We start from the raw sequence: 24,412 nt of genomic DNA, 5'->3' as shown, positions 1-24,412 counted from the left end.
ATTTCCCAGGATGCACTGCGCCTTATTTCAACTTTCCCATTTAGCAAATCTTTGTTTACAGTCCGGGGTTGGACATATTTACGTTCTCATTGTGAAGTGTTGTCGCACTTGTCGGGAGTCACAGTGGATAACGGTGAGTACAATACCGACCGATTAATGGTTTTTGATAGTTTTGTTAAGGTGACATTGAGGGGAGGTGCGATTTGTAGTGTTCGAGTGGTGCTTTTTTGCAGACGACGTGATCGGAATAGAAATGCCCCTCCCACTTAAGATCACTTAAAATGTTGGCCGCCTTCTGTGTAATCCCTTGTGGGAATTGGTTTAAATGTTTTCAAAGTTCCTGACAAAGTGAGATTGGTTGAAATATATATATCTAGGACAGAAAACGTGTTCTCAATGGGATTCTCAGATTTTCATCAAAATCGCTAAATAGAAAAAGTCGTTTTGGAAGGAAACGGTTTTTGGAAGAAGTGGCTGAAAGTAGTGAGTCAGAAATTGAACCACTCCTTGGTACGGAAGGAAGGGGGAGATACGGGAGATGTGTGTAGTTCAACGTACGTTTTCTAACTTGTCAACCGCAAATGTCCCAAATTTTCTCTTTGATGTTGAATTAGATTTGATGCAAATCATCATGCAATAGTAATAGTATTGACCCAATTTCTAGTCGAGAGAAATTTATGAGAAAACCATGAACAACCGAGTTTTGCGCAGGCTACCCATAATATGTAAGGAAAAGAAATAACATAAGTTGAAACCTTTCTAGTAATACAATTCCTTTACACACATTCTAGTAGTAATTTTTTTTGCTAACCCTAATCAAATGTCTTGCTGTTAAAATCCAATGCCATTTCATTATGACACTGCTTTGATGCCATCATAATGCTCAGTACTTGATTGATCTATTTATGTAGACCATATTCCACAGAGCCCATTACTGGAATTGGTTCCATGGCCAGAGATGACCACATGTGTGCAGGACCTTGAACAGTAGTGCACAGCTGCATGCCTGCGTTATTCAGCATGGAGTTATTTATGCAATGAATAACTTACATTCTTGTAGTCCGAATGTGGGGGATGTAGGTTTGGGTGTAGAATGATTTTTGTGTTATGTGTCATTTACCATACACTTAAAAAGAATTTTGTGGGGGTGGGGTTGAGGGCTAGGTGGCTTTTGTATGTTCTTAAATGGATGTGTTAGTTACCTTAATTGTACCTTAATTGCAATGGCAGTTTAGTGCTATATTCAGGACTTTTAGTTTGAAAATATGCCTTGCCATCCTGTCCAGGCTTATACTAAAAAGAGCCTTAAGACAAAATCTTTTTTTGGTGAAGAATGTTTGCAATAAACATGTCTTTCAATCAGTCTTAGCCTTGCAACCTTACGCATAACAATCTTTACACAAGCACCTAAATACACTCACGCAATGAGGTCCAAATCCTTTTCTTCGATCAGTGATTTTGTTGTACTTTGTGCTATTAAAAGGGCTACATATTTCACCATTAAATGTTACTTCTTGTTCCTTTTAAGTATAACAACTCAGAAGAAAGAAAGTTAACAAAAGAACAGTGATCCAAACAGTGGTACATGTACAAAAACAAGCTTCTTTTGAATGACATCATCACACAACACTGTGTGAACAATGGTCAGACCTTGTATTACAAGTGCTTATTTGGTGTGTTTCCAGTTCACTGGCAATCACTGAGCCTGGGTGACTTTGACATTTGTTTTTCCGCCCACAGGTCGGCTTAGGTTTCCACCTACAACTTCCTGTACAGCCGCTCCTGTCAGCTAGCTTTTGTTGTGGTTCTTATAAACGTTTAAACATGTAGATAGTGTTAGAAAACTTAGATGCTGGCTTTTAAAACCTATTTCCATACAAAGTCAATTACTTTTGCCAAGAAAGTTATGTCTTCAATAGCGTTTCTGTGATGTGTCTGTCTGTGAACATGATAACTTGATAAGACTTTAGATGGATTGTCTTGATATTTGGTAGGTGAGAAGGTCTTGATGAGACCTCAAAATGATTAGATTTTAGGCCCCCAGGTAGCTTGTTAGGACTGAGTTACCTTTTCCATCTTGTAATTACAGCAATTCTTTGAAGCTTTCTTCGGTTACCTTGTAAAGGTAACCGGTAACCTTGTAAATGTATTAACCCTTATGGGACATGGTTAGGCCTGGAAAAAAATATATTTTCCTGTTTCAGTCCTGAAAATAATTAGAGTAGGTAGGGATTATCTTTTTTTCTCTTTTTTTTTTAGACTTTAGCAATCTCTAGTTATCAAACTTATACAATGCAGTTTGATAAAGTAAAACTTACACGAGGACACTTTCATTTTCAATGACAATGTTGGCAAACCGAATGTACACTGTTATGTTTCATCACATGTCAGATCATGGAGCTAGTTTTTTATGTAACATGCTCCAGTTGAACCTAAAGCACTTACTAGTAGGAGAAATCCCGAACGTGACTATGCTATGTACTTTGTAGGACACCCTGGCCCCAGACCTACACAGTAGCACAGACCCCCCAGCACCCTGCAGTGACTCTGCCAGTGTGTGACATTCTTGTTTGGTCTCACAACAGAAGTGTTGTCTGTCAGATAAACCACCAGCTTCTGATTAACCAGACCTGTCAGGACCGTAGAGCACTTCCAGAGATACCGTCTTGATGTCTTCCCCAGATTTTTCTCCAAGAAAAGAAACTTGTAGTTGCTCAACAGTCAACTTACCTTTGGAGAGCTTGATATCCTTCAAGTTAAAATAATAAAGCCACCCAAAGCAATTTGAATGCATATGATATAACTGGATTTTCTTTTTCTTTCTGGAAGTCTTTTAATCTGGTTAGTTGAATCAACTTTCCCATAGCATACTAACACCTGTGAGGCAAAAATGTGATGACTGACAGAAAATGTTTGCTTGTTTTGTACCGTAGGCTGGTTCTAGCTATTTATCGGTGGTACCCAAAAATATCTCACATAAGTACGGATGGTTGAAAAACTGTACTGTTCACATGTAATCTTAATGAAATGTAAAGAAATACAAGATTCAGAAATGTCTATATACACTCCCATGCAAAGTGTAAATGTTACCTGTATGAACTTTGATGCCAAAAATGTACAAGAAAACATGGAGAGACGTTGTTGTGAGTTTTCCAGGTAAAACAGAGTGCAGATTGTCGTGAAAGGTTTGCTGAGCCCACTTGGACATGTGGGCCTGTTTGTACAACAAACCTCAGCTCAAACACTAACTTCTTTTCAAATATTGTTACAAACATCCTCCTGTGAAATACTCGTCACTCCACAGAAGTCTTCAACACTCGCTTCAGTTTAAGGTGCCTGTCAGTGAATAACATGTGGAAAAGTCTGTATTCTGAAGTTATTCATGCCCGTAGCCAGGATTTTGAAGGGGGGGGGGGTTCTTCCCACTGCTTGAGGGGACCAGCGAACGCCGTAGCGAGGTTCCTAGGGGGGTCCGGGGGCATGCTCCTCTGGAAAATTTTGAAACAGGAACCTTCTGAAATGGCATTTCCTGCATTTTTGAGAGGATTTTAGAGAAAAAATCAGAGGTAACTTTTTATTCAATGACAAAGTAGGCAGTTTTTATACGATCATTCCAGCCCCGCTGGTGATATGAATCAGTCCATCTAAAGAGAAATCTTAGACCTTAGATCTTCCAAAACAGGCATGTCATTGAACAGTGTGTCTCAACCATCAAATCATCTCTCCAGATCTAAGCCTATAGCAGTGACTTCAATAATAAAAAAATGATTTTAGATTTTTTTTAAGAAGTGATTAATGACAGGGTACATGATCAAGGTCAAGTGATAGACTCTTACAACTTACAAGACAAATTTCTACTAGTGGTACAGTAGTATGATCTTTTTTATACTGCCCCATATGTTTAAGAAAGTAACAACTAGGACCCTTTCTTATCTCTGATTAATTTGATTAGTTCTGGTATCAGATTTAAGAGGTGTTATTTTGACCTGAAAAGTGCATGTGGGGGGTCTGGGGTTATATTCTCCCAGGATGCCTTTCTGTCAACTGCCCAAACATTTGATGTGTGCCTGCTGATGATACACTTGACAGGTGTCAATCAACAAGCATGTTTCAAGTGGAACTCTGTTTGTTTAGTGTGGCTTACCAGTTGCAGAACACGTTGTTCCTCTTGGAAAGCATCAAGTTTTCAAGGAAAAAGGTAGGACATATGAAATTTGATCCCTACTTGAAATGAGCCAAAACTCATAAATGTTGTAAAAAAAAAAGATTGGAACAGTTGAAAGAAATTAATGTGCTTATGTGCTCTTTTGTTTTTTTTAATTTCTTTTTTTGGAAAATGATAATCATGTACATGTATCTCACTATAAATTTTATCATCCTCAAATTTCTTCACTATAAGATGATACCTTGAACGTGAAAGTTATACATACTCTACAATTGCACTCAATATACAGTCCAGACTGGGAGATGAGTGTCATAAGGGCAATCTAATCTATATTTATTTAGTAATACGTATTTATTTTTAGCTACACATTACCGTAGTCTCATAAGCCACAGATGTTACAGTAGGTTTAACTGAATTCAACTAGTGGTTGTGTCCCAGGATTCAGTGAAACATGCTTCATGAATTTCAGGTTGAACTACCAACCGCATTAAATTTTTTTTATGAAATGAGCTTTTATTAGTTAATTACTTAAAAATGGACCTCTAAAAATTATTTGATCCATACACTTAACCTGAACATTAGCCACCTTAATTGATAGTAACAGTATTAATAGTAGGGGGTTGCCAGTTGTAGAAAGACAAAATTTTTTATTAGCACCGGTACTGTAAGTGTTTTGAAACTGTATAATTTCCTTGGAATCACAAATTTATTAAGAAGATGATACATTTGTAATAAGATCAATGACATGTGTATCCGAAATGTTTAAAATTAAGATTGAAGTGATGCATATTGTGTCCTGTAGCCCCCTTTCATACCCTCCTATGTTGGGACGACATACCACAAGTATACATGCAGTGATGTAAACAAGGCCAGGCAAACCGTCCCATGGCTTTATTTAGTAAAGTGTCATCCAAGCAAACTGTGGAATGTGTGAGAGACCAACAACAGAGTACAGTGGGGAGGGGCTGCTCTCATGCTCTGTATGTAACACCAAGAAAAACTGGAAAACTAGGGAATCAAAATCTAATTATCTTACAAATTTCATGCCAAGAAATATTTTCTTGTATATCAGTGTTTAATTTAAGTATTTTGATAATCATCCTTGCAACTAAAAAGGAAAAACCGCAAAGAAAATTGATCAGTATAAGCCAGGATACAGTATGATGATACAGTAGCCTGTACACCCCCGTGTTAGTGGATGGACTGTTCCTGACTGCGGTGATCTGTGCTTCTACATGTAGGTTTGACCCCTGGTGAATCGGGACCAAGAGCAGAGGGGGAATCCTTCAGAATTCAGCCCATTTTTTAAAGGGAAAAGTCAGCATCACAGAGTCTGGCAAGTATGAATTTTTCTCTATGATACATAACGTGAGAACAAAGATAATATTTCCGTTGTCTAACAGTTGTTGTCATTCCAAATAAACTGCACTAAGCTAATATTGTACTTGAAGTAGAAACATTTTTACAGATGTTGTCCAGCACATGTCTGGATACTAACGTTGAAATGTTTTGGTATTACTATCAGATCCCTGTGACTTCTTGTTTTATGATTTTTGACTCATTACTAAGTCTGAAATGGTATTGACTTGAACAATACCCTATCCAGTGGCAAAGGTTATAATGTATTACTGTGTATTAGTATTATAATCAGCTTTCAGATTTGCAACACCTGAAAATGTTTTGCAAGCTGTAAATGTTTTGTTTGGAGTTTTTTTTTCTTTTATAAATGCATGGAGAACTTTTCTTCCAAACATGATGTGTATGCACTGGCTCAATTTAGGCAGTCTTTTGTCGGAAATTTTGACGAAATTTTGCCACTCAGGATGGACACAGATTTATCCCAATCTGACACCTTTGATGGACAAAAATTGGTGTGTAAAGATATGGTAAAGGTATCATAAGATTGGACTATTACCATTACTAGTAAGTTTAGTCTACCCTCAAAATGCACAGTTCTGGAAATAGCATTTCAGAGGGTCAAGATTTCAACATTTTGGGAGAGCATGCCCCCAAACCTCTTTAGGATTGTTATGTGCATTCAACACTCAATATGACATTATGTCAAACAAAATTGAGATGACGGAAAAACAATTCAGACAGGCTAGAACACTGTACTGGCTTGTGATACCGTAGAACTGCCAGAAATTGAATACAACGGCTGTAACAAGCCATGTCTGAGATGATCTTGTCTCCAGTGACCCCAAACATTGTTAGATGGTATAAATCCCTACCTAGGAGCTGAACCATGGTGAAGTAAAGCGCTGGATAATCTAAACCACTGCTGTGGTGTCTGGAGCTGGTTGTCTCTGTAACTCAGCCTCAGCACTAACCAGCTTGTGGGTGTGAACTCTGACAGAAGTTGACATTGCGGTTACATATAAGGCAATTTCATTTTGAGGGAAGTGCAACAGTTACTGTATTTTCAAAGTCAATTTTCTGGTTATTTTTTTAACATAGTAAGTTGAATCATCATCACACAATCCCAAGAGTAGCAATTTTCTAATGAACTATATCTGTAAAGTAAAAATGTAAAAGAGCTGTACTTTTAGAGTTGTAGAAACTTTAATACGTACCACTTAAACGTTGTCTCCCAAAAAAAAATGGCAAGGAAAAAGATGTACTGTCCCTTTTCCATGGTTTCTTTCACTCACACTATTTCCTGTTTCCTTACCCCATTCCTCAACCCTCTTAAGTTTTTATCCCATGTTTATTTTTGCTGTGGTTTCTTGTCTGACTTTCACAGCTGCTGTCTTGTGCTGAGGATTCCCAGATTAGTGCAGGTGTCCCATAATGAGACCTTATCAAGAACAGCAGTGAAAATAACCACAGGCTTATCCCCTGTCCCTAATGAACCTGTCTTCTCCTATCTTGAAAGCTGTCCATTAACATGAGATGCTGGAGGAGAGACATCTAGTGAGAAGTGGCAGTACTGCACTCCATGTCATGTCAAGGAAATGAAGAATTCAGGTTTCATAGCATTTGGTTGCAGCTTATAAGGAATGCAAACTTTCTTAAGGTTTTTATGTTGTTTACTGGTTTTGCCCAATCTGGCGAACTTGTGTGAAACTAATTTTGTAGAATAATGGATATTTGTATCTCAGGAAAGCTAAAGTTGTTCCAAAAAATAGGACATACAGCAGAATCTGACCTAACTTTTACCACTACTAGTGATAGTGATCTATGATAAAGAGAAAAAGTGTGTATACTTGTGTCATGATTAGAGGAAAATAGATGATAACATTCATTTGATTTTGAATGAATTGTAATGTATTGCCAATTCTACCTTCAATTGGAAGATTTTTCCCCAGATAAAATATTCCTTTCAGGTTCAGACCGGTTACCATGGCACTGTTGGTGGAAGCCAAGCCTGGTGACCTTGCCAAGCCCCTCGCAGTTAGAGGTCACAGACAGGCACAGAGATGCCATTGTGTCATGGGAAAACTGTGACCAACAGTTTTTGTACAGCTGCTTTTCTGCAGTATGTGTGTGTGCAGACCTGTTGTTTGCCAAGGTTAGGGTCATTTCGGAGAAGTGAGAGGGGACAAAATAGTAAGTAAGACATTTAGTCTTGAGTCTGTCAACTTTTATGAAAACTGTCTGTGTAGATAGATCTATGCCACATTGTATTTTGTTAGCCTTAATATATATATATATATATGTCAGGGTGGAGAATATAGAGATCCAAATCAGTATCCCTATGGGAAACGTAGATCGCTATACCACAAGAGAGCTTTATTGGGGTCTGGTAAATTTTAAGACATTTGCTTAAAACACGGGACTCTGCAACAGTATGATTCATGTCACATTTAATTAGATCAGTGGATTCACCTGGAATTTAGGATTAAATTTTGTAAATGGGAAACAACCCTAACACATTAAATGATTAACAGTCACTGAGTGTCCTGATCTCAACCCATAGACTTGGCGATTCTACCAAATCAGAGTCTCTACATTGACTTATACTAGATTTCATTCCAACATTCCGAGGAAAAAAGGGACTGCACATTTAATAACCTTTGTTTCCTCTTGACTTGTCTTCTCTCATTCTACAAGGATTTCCTCCCCCCCCCCAGGATTAGTGGTAAGCCCCCAGTCTGGTAGAAAAGCCCCCTGTTATGTAGATGTCATGGTCCATTGACTAGGTGTGATAATGAGGAACTGATAGACTGGGAGTTTTTCACACCTAATTAAAATGATTGTATTGGTATCTATTGTAGACAGTACACAACAAAGCCTCATTAATGATCCTCTTTTGTTGTTTCATTCCAAACAAAATACTTAAAATCCCATTCTTTATTTTAATGGATTAGAGTGTTGTTAATGAATGTATAATGGGATTGAATGGTTAGTGTTTCAAGTCATCATCTCATTGTTTAGAAGAAATATAATCTCCTAATTTCAGAAGATGTGTTTGTTCCTGTTCAAGTCTTAGAACTTTTAGAAGATACACTATAATCATAAGAACATTCTCAGGGATTCATAATAAGTATAACACAGTATCTACAAATTCTTCAATTTATGCATATTTATTGCTATTTTATGCAGATTTGAACATATTCTATCCATTATAATGTACATTAGATTATTCAAGGAGGTTTAAAATCATTGAATTATCATTTCAGGCAACGCACATAAGAAGTTGCCATCAATGAAATGAAAAATTCACTGCTACCAATTCATAAATGATAGAGTATGTACACAATTGCCAATATGCTAACAAAAGATAACATCGCTGAAAGTACCACGAAATCAGATGTTGAGTCTCCTGGGGTTGCAGTCTATGGAACCCAGTGTTGTGTGGCCTTTTGTGAGACAGATGACATAACTTCCCTGGGGGCACACTGGTCCCTCCCCTTGCTATTGTCCCTGCCTGCATATTTGTGGCAGGGAGCCAGTCGGGTCAGTTTGGCACACCATAGCCCGTCTTCAACTGTAGTCCCCACGAAAAGGGTAAGTCTGCTGCTTTTCTGCACATTTTACTACCTTTACGAGCATTCGCAATCAGCTCCAAGCTTGCAAATACCTTCTGTACCCAGTTAACATTTCAGGTATATTGTTTCTATGTAGTAATTATGCCTACTATGTACACTATAGTTCCCCCGCCCTGTCCCATTCTAGCTTCATGGATAACAAAGGAGCTGTGAAAACAAAGGTCCAGTTTTGAGTGACCAGTTAAAAACATTACCATCAACAAAGGTAAACTATGATCAAGAACTGTCAACATTGCCTGCTTGGAGGCTACTTTGATTTTTAACCCCTTATAGTATCATAATGCTGATATTATTAAGATACACAGGGCAGTGCCAATTTTTTCATTGAAAGTGCAGTTGACAATTGTAAAATATGGTGTCTCCTGCTCGTTTAGCCCTATTTGACCCTCACATCTGTTAACATAATCTCTTTCTAATAGAGTCCTGTACTTGTCTGGGATTTGAGAAAGGTTTGGTATAGGAGTTTGATATGTGAATGTTGGAGTAAAAAGGGATTCTGTGCCAAAAAGGAATTCCTGGTGTTATAATGTTACCAGAAGGCTTACTGGTGTACAGACTGTCAAGTGAAGGGAGTAACTACTGAACTGAACATCCTCATGTTTATCTAAACTGTAAACAAGTGGTGTCATCACTTGTTTTGTAGGGTTGTTGTTAATATCTGTAATGAAACAATTTGGGGTAGATCATCTAAGCCTGAAGTGTGTCTATTTTTAAGAGTGCCTAATACCTACTTCCAACCTACAATTTGCAGCTAAACTAAAGACTAAATTCATAGGTAATTTGTCAAGATCCCAACCCAAAAAAACAAAAATGTGTCTCAACTTGATAAATCGCAACACAGTCTGGGGCTTGAAATCCCACCAACATATGCACAGGTTAGCGCAGTTACATTTTGACCTACCTGTACCTATTAAATCTTCGCCGGTCCATGTACTGGGCTTATATATTGTATCATGTATAGATGTGTGTGGATTTTCATTCGCTGCATTGACCATCACCACCTACATGTAGAAGAAATGGTTTCTGAACAGGTTTTAGTATGATCTAGTCTTTCTAAATCCTTAGTGGTGCAAGTATTTGTCTGGTGCAGGTAATTTTCAACGCAGAAAAAATATTTTGAGCCCTGCAGTCAAACTCCAGACAACTTTTCTTGCAACAAAAGAACTCGGGGTCCATACTGAGATACTGTTCAGAATCTCTAAAAGTATTTCTTAAACGTTATCTCTCATGGCGCAGTGACTGGGTCGACATAGGTTTTCAGATAATTTTGATCATGCTCACAGTGTTATCAAGCAGGCTCACTCACTGTGACGGAACTAACTTCCAAGTAAGGATCTTACACAGAAATCATGACAAGTCTGGGTTTTGCACAAGCGCAGTACATTCTGCCAACATGCTACGAGGCCTTAACCAGGATTTTATCTCTTGCAATCTCGATTTTTTTCTCTTGCAATTTTGAAATGGCAAAACTGAGAATGAATTCCAGACTCATTTGACTACTGTGAACAGATAGCACAGGATATGACCCAAAGGAAGGAAGTGGGCAGGTTATGGTGTCTGAACTGTGGCAGGTGACCTCACCTGGTGACCTCACCTGGTGCTCAGGTGTGTCTCACCTGTGGTCCTGGCACACCTGGGGGGGGGGTTGTCCCAGCTTAGTCCCGTCTATTGTGTTGTTGTTTGAAAGCTAGTGAAAATGTAATTTCATTAAGTGCCGAGGCTATTGTGTTGCTGACTGCATTAATGAAGTCATCTTTTGTTTTCAAGCTTTGAAACAGCTATATATAGCAACATGTTTGACAGTACTCTCTCTCTCTCTCTGTAAGCAATAGAATGAGACTGCATTGATGAAGGTGTGTTTTCACTTTCTTTGAGTGTTCGGTTGTCAGCTTATATCTTTAAGGCTGTAGGCCAGGCTAGGCAATAAGCTACAGAATATTAACCTTGCATTGGGAGGGGGTGTGCCATGTCTATAATCTAGGATATAATAAATCTAGGAAAAAGCAAAAAGAACCAACTTTAAGTTAACTCCAAATAACAAAAATAAGCTTAATATGTTTTTTTTTCAGTAGCCAACCTGAGCCAAAGAGACAAGACTGAATTACGGGTAGCCTCTACCAGGCTTGAGAATCAGCTAGAAAGAGTAGACATTGACCAAACAGACAGATAACATGCCAGGGGAGTTAGTCCCCTAAATATGCAGCTCAGAGCAGCAACCTGTACTCCTTTAGCAGACCGCCTCCCCTGACATGTTATCTGTGTATTTGACCAATTCCTACTCTTTCTAGCTTCCTCTAAAGAAAATGCAGCCATGTTTATTTTACCTGTGTCCTGATGTGAAGTCTGTCTGTTGTGCAGGTAGTGGCAGTCAACCATGGCTGAGTACAAGTCTGCCAAGGAGAAGAAGTCCAACACCTTGGGCTGTCTGAAGATTCTACTCCTTATCTTCAACTTCCTGTTCTGGGTAAGTACAAGACTTAGTGTGTCTCTAAGTCTTGCCATATCTTGTAGGTTGTAAAACATATGTTATGATATATGATACACGCACAGGGACCATATAATTCATTTGCCATTTCTTTCATCAGTTTGGTAAATCTTAAAAAACTACTTGTCAAGTGCAAGGTTCTATATATTTCTCTTAGTTTCCGTTCCAAAGAACTATAAAGCTACTTTAACAGATATCTCATGGACACTTGCTAGAATCACTGGTCCTTGGACATGGTTTTAGAATAACCAGTAAATGGTACAGGCAGCACAGGTTTTTGGGCTAGGCAACAGCTCTTGAAGAGAAACCTGCTGTGAGTGGGTGTCACTGGAAGACAGACGAAATTGTTCAAATGGCTATTAACCTGGTGGACGTACCAACAAATATATTATACTAAGTACCTAAGGCCCAGAAAAGAACAAGAAATTGTCATGCCTTCAAGTAACTGAGTTATCAACTAAGGCTCGTGCTCATTCTTTCCTAGAACTATCAGCAAGTATGTAGTACTGTGGCATCATCATTAGATAATTTTAAACAATGTTTAGAGTTAGATATTCAAAGGCTAAGTGTAACAAGTCATTTGGCACAATGTAGCCAGCTGCTGCCGCGCCTTGTGCCTGCAAAGGTGGTGTGTTATGCCGAAATGAGGTTATACCGACTTTACAGATGCAGAAGACATTGAGTACATAAAACCCTTATGAAAGATATATATAATATATATATATATAATTGTATCATTGATCCCCATGCAGTGTTCTGGTGCAGCAGTCCTGTGGCTGGGCATCTGGATCCTACAGACAAAGACGAAGTACGTTGCCCTGCTGAACTCGGCCACATACCCAGCCTGTGCCTGGATCCTCATCATCGCAGGGGTCATCATCTGTATCGTGGGCTTCGTGGGCTGCTGTGGAGCCATCAGGGAGAACAAGACTTGCCTTATTGTGGTGGGTACTGATACTTATATCATACCCGGGCCGCGATAACGTTCGATAACGGGTTCCGGACCGGGCCGTACATTACGGTACGGCCCGGAACCCGTTATAAAACAATTCGAACGCGTTTCGCCCTAACCGCGTGTGCCCCTTTCGAAAATTCGAATACAGAATCCGGACGTTGGAATTGATGTTGTTGCATTTTAGGGTTTAGTGGCACCAACTTTGGGCTCATCTTGCATTGCGTTTTCTTATATATACATAAATAAAATACAACACGGTGTATTCTGCATCGTCCTCGGTCCCGGCCCTCCCGCGAGTCGGATCGCCCTCCGGCCGGGCCGATACCTCGGGCAATACGGAATACCCCGTGTTGTATTCTATATTTATATACCTGGGATAATATTCAGGTGTTCTGGCCTGTGTGATAACTAGCGGTACAGCCGGGGGTTCTATTTGGTTACCACACGGGTTTCCAAATATTCCGTAGAATAATTCAAATGCACTTTTGAAAATTCAAATACCGCGGATTAAATTTTCAACACATGACCTTATACAATCGAGACTTTATGAAAACTTAAAGTCAGCAATTGCTCCAATGTGATAGGCATTTTACTTCATCCAACGTCTCTGTTTAATGATGGCTGGAGTGCCCAAGTATATATGATCTCTCCAAAAATACCTGTGTCCAGTGTCCAGTATTCTGACCTTGTCTACGTACCCTTTTGTTGGCATAAAGTTTAGCATCGTACTATCATAATGATTACAACCAACACAGATGAACTTCTATGTTAATGCTGTTACTATTATCTCTCCCCAGTATTTTGTCTTCCTCCTGATAGTCTTCCTACTGGAGATCATCGCTGGTATCCTGGCATATGTCTACCAAGACCAGGTATGTCCACATTTCATTTGTCTTCTCAAGGTATTGAAAGATTTGAAGGATTCTTTTGATTGTTTTCATGCGGTATGTCTTTCTTCTTGCCAAGTGGATCTGTCAATTTGAAAATCTTTCTCTTTTTCAAACTTGGAATCAACTATGCTTTATGTGGATCCCATGTTGTTGTCAATTTGAAATGTTAAGACTTATCTGTAACAGAGGTATTAATTATTAAGAGTCATCTATTTGAATTTCGGACTGGGGTGGATGTTATGGAGATTTCTATGTACTGTACTGAAGATCACCTTTATTTATTAATTATTAATACCATGTGTTCCTTTTACATTCCATGCCTACATACATAGTGGGTGAGTGGTTGTCCATGCTTTCTTTCCTTCTTTCTCTCCATTCCTCAACTGTTAGTCCTTCTCTTTCTTAGAGTGCATGAAAACGTCTGTGATATTCTCTGAGCATCTTGTATGTATGTCTCCTATACATAAATTACTGTACTTATATATCTGATGTATTGTTTCTGTATTCCTGTATACATTGTATATTGTTACCATTAAATGCTAACATAAGTATGTTTCCTATCAACCTTCTGTTTTCTGTTCATTCCTATTAGCATCCTATCATCTACATTTGTATTTCCAAACATTTCATTTCATGTATATACTGTATGTCAATGTCACCCTCACAAGTTACTGTTCCTGATCATATCAGCCAGTTGTCTTTCATGCTTGTGATTTTTGTCTGCTGTTCGGAGATGGTTTATTGATGTTTGTCCCGTTGCCATGACAACAGCTGCGGGGAGAGCTGAAGGGTGGACTGAACTCCACCATGATCATGCAGTACAAGGCCAAGGGGTCAGAGGGCATCACCCGGGCAACTGACATACTACAACAGGATGTGAGTTGCTTTTTTTCGTGTCAGCAGAATACTTCAAATCTGATTCACAAATTTCAAGTGATGCAAAATTCCTTTACTGTGGTTATAATTGTTTTTTGGCCATCTGGAAAAATTCTTGAAAATCTGTTATAGAATTTAACTAATCTCAGGTTTTTACCAATTTTAAATAATTTTTTTATTTTTTCAAAACTTGAAATATGAGAAATTTCTATAACTGTTTGCAATTTTTCTTCCTTCCTGTAGTTCCGGTGCTGTGGAGTGTTAAACTGGCGGGACTGGAAGGCGAACAGTCCGTCCTTCAAGACAGGGCCGGCCAGGAACATGACAGCACCAAACAGCTGCTGTATATCACCCTCAGACGGCTGTGCTGCCAGGGACCACCCCTCCAACATCTACCACGTGGTACGACCCAGGGGGACATCTCAGCCCACATTTCTGTCATTACTTCTGTGCTTTATATCACTACAGATACTTAGAGGTATTTATATGTATGGTAGAGATATGCAGGACTATTTATAGACACATCATGACATAATTGATGAAGACAAATAAGCATGATTTTGTCTGGATTCGAATGGGAAACAAACCCATAACCTGTAGTCCTGTTCAGAATGGGAAACGAACCCATTGACCTGTAGTCCTGACCAAAATGAGAAACGAAGCCATGACCTGTAGTCCTGACCAGATTGGGAAACGAACCCATGACCTGTACCTGTAGTCCTGAGCAGAGTGGGAAACGAACCCATGACCTGTACCTGTAGTCCTGACCAGAGTAGGAAATGAACCCATGACCTGTACCTGTAGTCCTGACCAGATTGGGAAACGAACCCATGACCTGTACCTGTAGTCCTGAGCAGAGTGGGAAACGAACCCATGACCTGTACCTGTAGTCCTGACCAGAGTAGGAAACGAACCCATGACCTATACCTGTAGTCCTGACCAGATTTGGAAACGAATCCATCACCTGTAGTCCTGACCAAAATGGGAAACAAACCGGTCCCATGACCTGTAATCCTGACCAGATTTGGAAACAAACCCATGACCTGTAGTCCTAACCAGGGAAACGAACCCATGACCAGCAGTCCTGACCCTAATGAGAAATGAACCCATAACCTGTAGCTCCATGACCATGTGTGTTATACCTGCAGGGCTGCCTGGATGCCATAGAGTCGTACATCAGGACATACCTGTTCATCATCGGAGCTGTGGGCATCAGCATGGCCTGTCTCATGGTGAGTACACAGCTGACTGGTCAGGATACACACCTGACACATCACACGATAAATCAGAATCTTCAGTCATCAGCATATCGGAGTGCAAATATGTATAGGGAGACATACATGTACATGTAACTTACTTTGTAAAGCTGTTGACTTACATGTACCAGAGGTTATTATAGGACCAGCGTCAAGTAGCTAGTGTGGAAGCTAGTGTCCCTACGTATTATTAGCAGTAGTCTAGCATTGATTTTCCTTAATAATACCATTTCTTTCTTGCAATCTACCATATTCTTGCTACATGTACTTCTTTAATACTATTGCTCCAGTAGAGATGCATATCCCCATAGAAACTTATAGTAGCTTGACCACTCTATCAAGTCTGTTTCTTATCTCATCTCTTTCTACATCCCTCCATCCCTCAATCTGCCTCAGATCTTGGGTCTGTTCTGCACTCTGTGTTTCTTCCACCTGGTGGACGAGTACCAGGAGTTAGACAAGGAAGTCCACTGAGCTTCACCGCTCTCTATCGCCCCCTGGCAAGTTTCTCTTGAACTGCAAGCTTAACAACTCTTCTTTCACACCTTCAATGCTTATCAATACTTTTGGCTGTTTCCATGTGAAACATGGACATGAGAGGATACCATTCCTGAAAAATTCCATACTTGTAAAATGATTTGCCGGACGAAGGCTCATGAAAAAAAAACAGTTGTACAGGGCAACAAAGATATGCAAGATATTTCAAATTTGAATTCCCTTTTCAGAAAGTTTATGGAACAGCCATGAATTCCTGACATTTTGCAATTTCACATTTTCTCTTACAATATCACAGTGAGACTATTTCTCTGTCCTTTTGACATGTCCTTTTATTTTTATCAGAGATAACCATTCAAGTTCCTTTAAGTGTTCATACACAACCATCACCATTTATCAAAATGTATTTTCACAACCATTTTTGTGTTTCATTTTTTTTCTCTCATGCATATCTGAGCTTTTTTAGTCATGTTTGGTTAGATTTGGAAAGTTTCTGATTTTTTCACCTGTGTCTGTTCCAGTTTATTGGGATGATCCTGACCTGCTGTCTGCACTCAGCCATCAGGAGGAGTGAGAGTTAGGCTGGTCCTCCTGACAAGTCGTCTTCACATGGCACATTGTCTACTACTTATGTCAAGGTTTAGTTACTAAGAGATGCACTAGCTAATCATGGCATTACATGATTCCTATGATGCAACAAAAACTTTTAAACCAAAAAATTTTGTTTAAAGACATGAAGCAACTATAGCTAGCAACAGCAATTTTTACTTACAAGTAAAATTCAATGCTTAGTAGTTTTAACAATCAAAACTTTATCAAGAAAAACCACAGAACTAACAGTGGTTGTAGATACCTTTGACATAGGAAATATTTCAATACCAGTTGGTATGAAGCTGTTTTAAGCAATTTTACTGAAGGAAGTTGTTGACAATGTGCATTCATGTAACTACAAATGGTATCAAAACTTTAACTTTTGTATTTGCAGATACAGTCTACTTAACATGTAGTTGATTTGGTAGCACAAGATGAAGTTTACGTAGTAACTGGTATTGGAGAAAATACCGTACAAATGACAAACCAACTTTTAACCTCAACTTGAAATATGAGGGCTTTTTTATACAAAGTGACAAATTTTCTAAAAATACTGCCAGTATTTCAGGATGGAAAGGCATGTAACAAACAAGAAAAGCTGAAGTCTTGCCACAAATGCAGATGTTATTTTCTTGCCTTCAACGAGAAAATAACTTTCACATAACGTCACAAACAACTTCTATTTGCAATGTTTTCTAAGACAGTGTGAAGTATTTAATGCAAACTATTTATAATAGTTTTAAGCTTTTGGAGCTGATGATAGCAATATGCAATTTTGCAGTAGGGGTGGAGGTTACGTCATATTTGTTGTGGGGAGCATGGTAGACGACAGTTTGTATATCAGATATCTTTTATTAATATTGTTCACACAGATTTAGGAATTCGAGTTTGTCATAGGGTTTTGTGCAAGGTTTAAATTGCAATTATAGCAGTGCAGTACCATGTATTATAATTTATATATAGTTGAGAAGCAGGATATTTTTTTTTTTTGCAATTGTTACATGCACTTATGTTGCGTGGTCTAGAAACTTGATATGAATAATACTATTGCGTGGCGTCATAATAAGGAATCAAACATACCATAAAGTAGGGTAAAAATGCTTTTTTGGATGGCAATGAAAATGGACACTGGGAGCTTAGAATGCTGATTTTAAAATTTCAAAGCAAAGTGATGGCACTATGCAATGTACTTACACCTGTGCGTGTGCTACTTTACAAATTTTTCAAAGTTGCCAGGCACACATACTGCTTTTGTTAGACAATGTTTTAATGAACTACTTAATACTTTGCAATAGACATGTACCTTCTGGTAGGAAAAGAGGTGTAGAAAGTGTGTGCAGAAATTCGGTGGATTCTTTAGACTATGTTTTGGCAAACATTCTTGAATTTTTGTGACCACTGCCTGTTATTTATTCTTGAACGTTGACCCCGCCCTGACATGCCCTTCAAAATTATATTTTCATGTACACTTGGTGATATAGGTTAGGAGAAGATTGCATATATCAACACAAGTTTGTGGTTTGCAACACACCTTGCAAGACCAATAGATTTTATTTATTGTATGATGTCAACCCAAAATTTTTCTGTTAAACAAAGTGAAAGGATATAGATTTATAGATTTAAGTGAAAACTTTTAATAAAAATTCTTGAAAACTTTTTTTGATAAAAAAAACCAACTCTGGGCCATTGCAAGTACACTGAATGATGTAATGAAAATATGTGTTTTGTGTTGTTTTGTGTTTAAGAAAGTTGGTGCATGTATTTATAATACTAGAGGTGTATAAATTATTAGCATGCATGGAAACAGCTTTTATTATATTTTATTATAGTTTATACATATAGATTATTTATCGTTGATGTTTTTACCAGGTGTTTGTCTGTATGCTATTTGCTTGCCACTTTCTTTGTACCATTTTAGTAAAGTTGATACAGAAGTTTACTGCCTGATGGATTCTTGTGTCCATTTTACAAAGAACCTGAGATATATATGGACCTGAACAAAGTTAAGAAGAATAATTTGTTAGGCTAGTCTAACATAATGTCCAACATTCACCACCATTTTGGATTTTATGTTGAATATCATAAGCATTACTAGTAGTTTCTTCTGGTTGTTGCTGAACTTTAAAACTCATCAACGAGTTTCATGATACATGTATTGGATTCAACCTAAGAACAAAATGATTACATTCTACTATGTCCAGGCATATCTGGATGAAAAGGATAAAGCAATCATTAAAATAAAAGGAAAAAGTTGACATTCATTTGTAGTTGCAAATAGTAGAATTCATGTCCTCTATAATCATGCAATGCCCCCAAATGATATTCTATACAGCAAAGTCAACAGCAATACTGCTTTAAATAGACCTTTAAATAGAGCGCTTGAATACCCTCATCTATGAATTGACATTACTATCAGGTTTTGATTTTTTAAGCAAGTCTGATGCCTCTTGTAGAGACGTAGTTGCTACAACAACATCAGGGTCCTCCTCATCCCCTCCACTTAACTCCCTACTCATCTCAAGAGACTGTTGGAAGTACTCAACAGCTCTTTGGTAATCCTCAAGACGACAGAACACCTTCCCTATGTCATGAAGTGTTGTGGCAATTGAGAAATGGTTCCTGTCCGGCTCATGTATGGCTTTTTGGACCTCAAGGGCATCTTTGTAGAAGTCTAGGGCTGCTTTGTGGTCACCCAGGGCATTAGAGGTGTCCCCAAGGTTCCGAAGTGACACTACAATCGACTTTCTGTTAACATTCTGTCCGTATAAACTTCTTTGCATTTCTAATGAGCTCTTAGCATATTCCATTGCCTGATCATATTTTCCAAAAGCATTGTAAGCAAGTCCAAGGTTGTTTAGTGTCAAGGCAATGCGGTGATTGCTTTCTTTGATTCCATAGAATGTTCTGTACATTTCCAGTGCCTGGTGCAAATGCGTGATCCCTTTCCCTTCATCTTTCAGACGATGCCATGCCACACCTAGCCCATTCAGGACTACTGCAATATCAGGATGGTTTGTTGCTGTACCATAAACTACTCCATATATCTCCAGAGCCTGTTCAAAGAAGGAAATTGCTGCCTTGGTGTGACCCAAGCAATACCATGACATTCCAATATTGTTGTATATTCTGCCAACATCCACCTTACTAGTAGCATCCTGCCCATACATTTGTTTTAGCATGTCCAGTCCCTGTTGAGAGCGCCATATGGCTATCTCATGATGCTCGAGGTAATGCCAGGATATGCCCAGATTACTGAGCGTCGTTGCAATGTCAACCACATGAGCATCCTCTCCATGTAAGGCTTTATACATTGTCAATGCTTCATCAAAGTATTTGATTGCAATTTCATACTGGCCAAAATTGAAGTGTGCCAACCCAAGCATGTCTAACGAAGTTGCTATGTCTTCCCTCACAGCACTCTCTCCATAAAGGTCTTTCTGCATCTCCAGGGCTTGTTCGTAGTAGCTGATAGCTGTTTCATAATGGCCCATTGCATTCTGTGTGGACCCGAGATCAGTTAGAGATGACACAATGTCAGCATGATTACAGTTCTGTCCATAAAGAACCCGTTTCATTTCCAAGGCCTGTTCATAGTGGTTGACTGCAGAGTCACGAAGGCCTAGGTCATTGTAAGCTCTTGCTAGAGTGCGTAGAGACATTGTGGTAATAGTGTGAGTTGGTCCGTACACAATCTGCTGCTTTTCTATGCTTTCCTTGAGGTATCTGATTGCGTTGTGATACTGACCATCATCGTGACAGATTGTCCCTAGGTTGTGCAGTGTTGTAGCGATAGCCTTCTCCCCAGATTCATCCTTAGATAGCGCTTTTTGCATTGCCAGGACCTCTTCAAAGTAACTCACTGCCTTCTTGTAGTCAGCTTGTTTGTTCCACAGCAATGCAAGATTGGTAAGGGATGACACAATGTCAGCATGGTTTGCACCTTGTCCATGCAAGGTCCTTTCCATTTGCAGGGCCTTTTCATGATAGCTTATAGCTGTTTCAGTTGCACTCAAATCATTCCAAGTTGTAGCGATCATACTTAGCAAGGAGGCCAGCCTTTTGCTGCCGGCGTTCTGACCAAAGATGGTTCTGTCCATTTCTAATGCCTGTTCAAAGTAGACAATAGCTGCTTGGTACTGATGTACACTTCTGAATTCCATCCCAATGTTGTATACCATTGTAGCAATGTCATCATGGGCAGCATCAGGCCCATAGATTGCTCTTTGCATTTCCAATGCCTGTTGGTAATATTTGATTGCTTTTTCATGCTGACCCAACACACCTGACACTGAGGCAAGGTTACTTAGACAAGTAGCTGTATCTGGGTTGTTGCTGAATCTACCAAACAAAGTTTGACATATTTCTAGAGCCCGTTCAAAGTAGCCTTGTGCTTTTTTGTAATCATGTTCCAAATACCAGGCAGAACCAAGTGTTTCTAATGGTTGGATCATGATGTCATCATAACCTGTATTGTCTCCATACAGGGCTGCTATCATGTTTAAGCTCTGCTTACTGTATGTTATCGCTACCTGGTTATTTCCTGACCGATACCAGGCCGTTCCTATGTGACTTAGACACCTGGCAATGTCAAGATGATTGCTTTCTTGACCAAACAATGATCTGAGCATCACTAGTGCCCTTTCGTGGTAGCCAAGGGCTGTCTGGTGATGTCCCAGTCTCTCCCATGTCACTCCCAGGTTGTTCAGTAACCTAGCAGTGTCTGTGCTATCCCTGTCCTGCCCAAATGTCTCTAAAGCCTGCTCATAGTATTTGACTGCTGTCTCATATTCTGCTAACCCACTCCATGCTGACCCAAGGTTCCCCAGTGCTAAAGCAAGGTCAGTGGGACTTGAACCTTCTGCTGCTTTCATCTGCTCAATATACTTCTCCAAGTGAGAAACTGCTAACTGGTTTAACGATAGAGCCATGCAGGCATCAACCTTGGCATCTAAAGATCGTTGGCAGAGTGAGGTAGTGAGTAGGTGATCAGTGTATGAAGAGACATTTTCATCTGTTAACTTTGACAGAAGCTTCTTCAAGGGCACGGCTGTGTATTGGTACCTGAGTAATTGTCTCCAATCACAAGGGAAGACCAGCCTTACAACACTGAACTCATCATCATCTGATTCCCGGTACAACGCCTGTGTTAAGGCAGACATACTTTCTTTCTGGCCCTTGTTTGTCATGTATGTCCTAAGACGAAGCTCTGCTGAAATGCTGAGCAGAACCCTAAGATGATGAGCATTATCATCACTAATCTTCTGGGACAACTTCATTTTGTCTACGGTGTCCCAGAGATTGGTTGGGGGGATCTCAAGGCACAGTGCGAGGGTGTCAATCATCACTGTCGGAAAACGGTACATCTCTTTCTTCACATCTATTATCCTCTCGGTTATCTCATACTCTCCGAACTTGCCAATGTCCTGGCGAAGTTGCACTTGGCCTTGTTTGATGGCTAAAGACACGTTTTCTGTAGAACTGTGAGTGAACTGTGCAAATATTGTCTCCATAGCATTCTGGTATTCTTCTACCAGTCTCTGGTCTCCGTGTAGTAGGGTCACATTTCTTAGAATTCTAGCCAAGTTGTATCCCTGTGCTAAGGAGATTTCTTCCTGTTGGTACTTTGCCAAGTTTGCTGGAGTATCGATGAGCTCAACTTTGGGTTTGTACAGTGTTTTGTCTCTCCCAAGTGGGGTTTTGCTGGCCCACGGCATGGACCCATCGAATGACATCCCCCGCGGGGTTATGTCGTCATAGAACCAGTTGTCTTCTGGATCTGACGAGGTAAAGTCATTTAACGACTTAATAGCCATAGCAGGGAGGATGGTTTCCCCGAGGTTGATAACTTTCATGTGCAGAAGGTTTGTGAGGTTACGGAAGTATTGTTTCTCGTCATCACTATCTTTCCCCTCTTCGATCAGAATAGCAAACTCTAAATCAGAGTATGGAGTGACTAGCTGTGTAGCCTGTGAGCCCAGACCTATAACAGCATACAGACAAGTAGGGCGGCCAAGAACTTCAATACACTCTAGTAACAAGGTCTGTAGGAACTGTTTCCTATCCTCTGCTATCTTCACAAACATTGCCCTGACTGCATCTGCCCTGTGACCTTCAAAATCTCTGACCTTGTCATCATCATCATCACTATCATAATTTTTGGGATCAAACTTTTCATCTATAGCTCTCAGTTCCCTTTCTACCAAAGCACGGTGCTTATTTAGCTGCTGTTTGTGTTCTTTGTCTAACTCATATGGACTTGGCTCATAAGGATGGTCTGTGAAGGTTTGGGTGAAATGTCTTTCAGTCTCTTTGATAGATTTGACAAGGGCATCCTTTGTCAAATCGTTATCTGACCTTGCCAGAGCTGCATTGTACAAAGCCGTAGCTTTCGTGAAGTCTCTTCCATCCTCTCCCTGTCTTCCACGTTCCTTGTAGACATCTCCCAGCTTCTGGAGACCTTCTACCTCTTTTCTTAGACGTAGCGGCAAAGGGGTGGTTGAGCTCCCTGCATTGTGAAATAAGTCAAATGCACTTTCTGTTAGTCTGAGTTCTTTCTTTCCACTTGTTATACATGTACATGTTGTATCAAGGACAATAAGATGCACAGAGTCTTTTTTTTATCAAGGACAATGAGATGCACAGAGTCTTTTTGATACATTTTGTAATGTACAGAAAAGTTAGCATTGATGCAACACAAGTGATTTACTGATTTACCATCATCAGAGTTACTGACACAGTCTGAATCATGTAATCTTTCTTCTAACAATTCACAAATGGCCAGAAGGTTATAGAGGTATGGAAATACAGGTAGACTTCACCTATGACTCTACAGACAAGGTAAAGAGTAACTCACTGTGGAATATCTTTAGCCCCGCTGCAAAGTGATGCTCAGCAGACTCTAAGTCTCCTTCTTGTAGAGCATCACTTCCTTTTTTGAAGTGGTTGTGACAGGTCCTAGATATAAAGAATATGGAGTCTATTGAGAAATAGATAATCTGCTTTTCATCCTCGAGGATTCCATAAAAATACACATCTTCACACCTTTTGTTTTTTTTAACTGAGCATAATTTGGTGGACAGTTATACATGTGGAAAATCATAAACAAACAAATAAAGCAACAAGCAAACAGAAACACACACATTAGTTGAACATGCATAAAAGTAACCATGTATGTTATTGTATGGAGTCTCTATTTCTAATTTCTGTGTTTCAATCTCACATCTGTGATCTGATGTTCAACACTGTATGCTCTCTAAGTCTAATCATTAAGTCCAAAAGAATAAAGGGCTTAAATATCGGTGTGGACATTTGAAGCACGAAGTTAGTTTTAACTAACATTATGATACGTGACATTGCCTGGTAACAATAAAGTTGACTTTACCTTTCTTTGTCTTCCTCAGACAAGGGCTCTGTCATTTCCGTCATGGTGGTTGTGACAAATGGAGTTGCCAGGAAAAAAAACACGTCACATCTCTTTGTTACAACATGGTTGTAGCCTAGTAAAGAAAAATCAACATTCATGTATTACTAGTAGTACATTCCAACGTACGTGTGGTTTCTTCGTGGAAAGTAAGAATTAATTTCACACACTTTCACTCAATCAATGTTTTCTCCATACCTGCCATTATATAATAATTAATAACACTCCACAAAAACATCGGCACTACAAGCTTTCCTTCTTATAGTTGCCCACCCTCAAAAGGTTGAA

General features: G+C 39.3%; 2 protein-coding genes across 10 annotated transcripts; one reads left to right on the top strand and one right to left on the bottom strand.

Moving 5' to 3' along the window:
• Positions 1-17: 17 nt before the first annotated feature.
• Positions 18-17,818, top strand: LOC109470895 (CD151 antigen-like). Of its 9 annotated transcripts, none has more exons than XM_019769988.1 (11): positions 18-133; positions 5,407-5,501; positions 11,515-11,620; positions 12,394-12,585; positions 13,394-13,468; positions 13,819-13,821; positions 14,258-14,362; positions 14,606-14,764; positions 15,511-15,594; positions 16,015-16,118; positions 16,635-17,818. In XM_019769988.1, the coding sequence occupies exons 3-10, from the start codon at positions 11,531-11,533 to the stop codon at positions 16,090-16,092; spliced, it is 786 nt and encodes a 261-aa protein (XP_019625547.1). In that variant the 5' UTR covers positions 18-133; positions 5,407-5,501; positions 11,515-11,530; the 3' UTR covers positions 16,093-16,118; positions 16,635-17,818. The 9 variants fall into 9 exon arrangements, with proteins under 9 accessions (XP_019625547.1, XP_019625549.1, XP_019625552.1 ...); XM_019769990.1 differs by having other exon boundaries at positions 5,407-5,505; XM_019769991.1 differs by having other exon boundaries at positions 31-133; positions 5,361-5,501.
• Positions 17,819-19,088: 1,270 nt separating this feature from the next.
• On the bottom strand, positions 19,089-24,171 carry LOC109470898. Its single transcript, XM_019769998.1, has 3 exons — positions 24,086-24,171; positions 23,558-23,658; positions 19,089-23,209 (listed from the first exon to the last, which is right to left on the bottom strand). The coding sequence occupies exons 1-3, from the start codon at positions 24,127-24,129 to the stop codon at positions 19,098-19,100; spliced, it is 4,257 nt and encodes a 1,418-aa protein (XP_019625557.1). The 5' UTR covers positions 24,130-24,171; the 3' UTR covers positions 19,089-19,097.
• Positions 24,172-24,412: the final 241 nt, after the last annotated feature.

The sequence above is a fragment of the Branchiostoma belcheri genome, unplaced genomic scaffold (genome assembly GCF_001625305.1).
Source record: "Branchiostoma belcheri isolate BF01 breed outbred unplaced genomic scaffold, Haploidv18h27 scaffold239, whole genome shotgun sequence".
Taxonomy (NCBI): Eukaryota; Metazoa; Chordata; class Leptocardii; order Amphioxiformes; family Branchiostomatidae; genus Branchiostoma; species Branchiostoma belcheri.
This window is presented reverse-complemented; position numbering and strand designations above follow the sequence as displayed.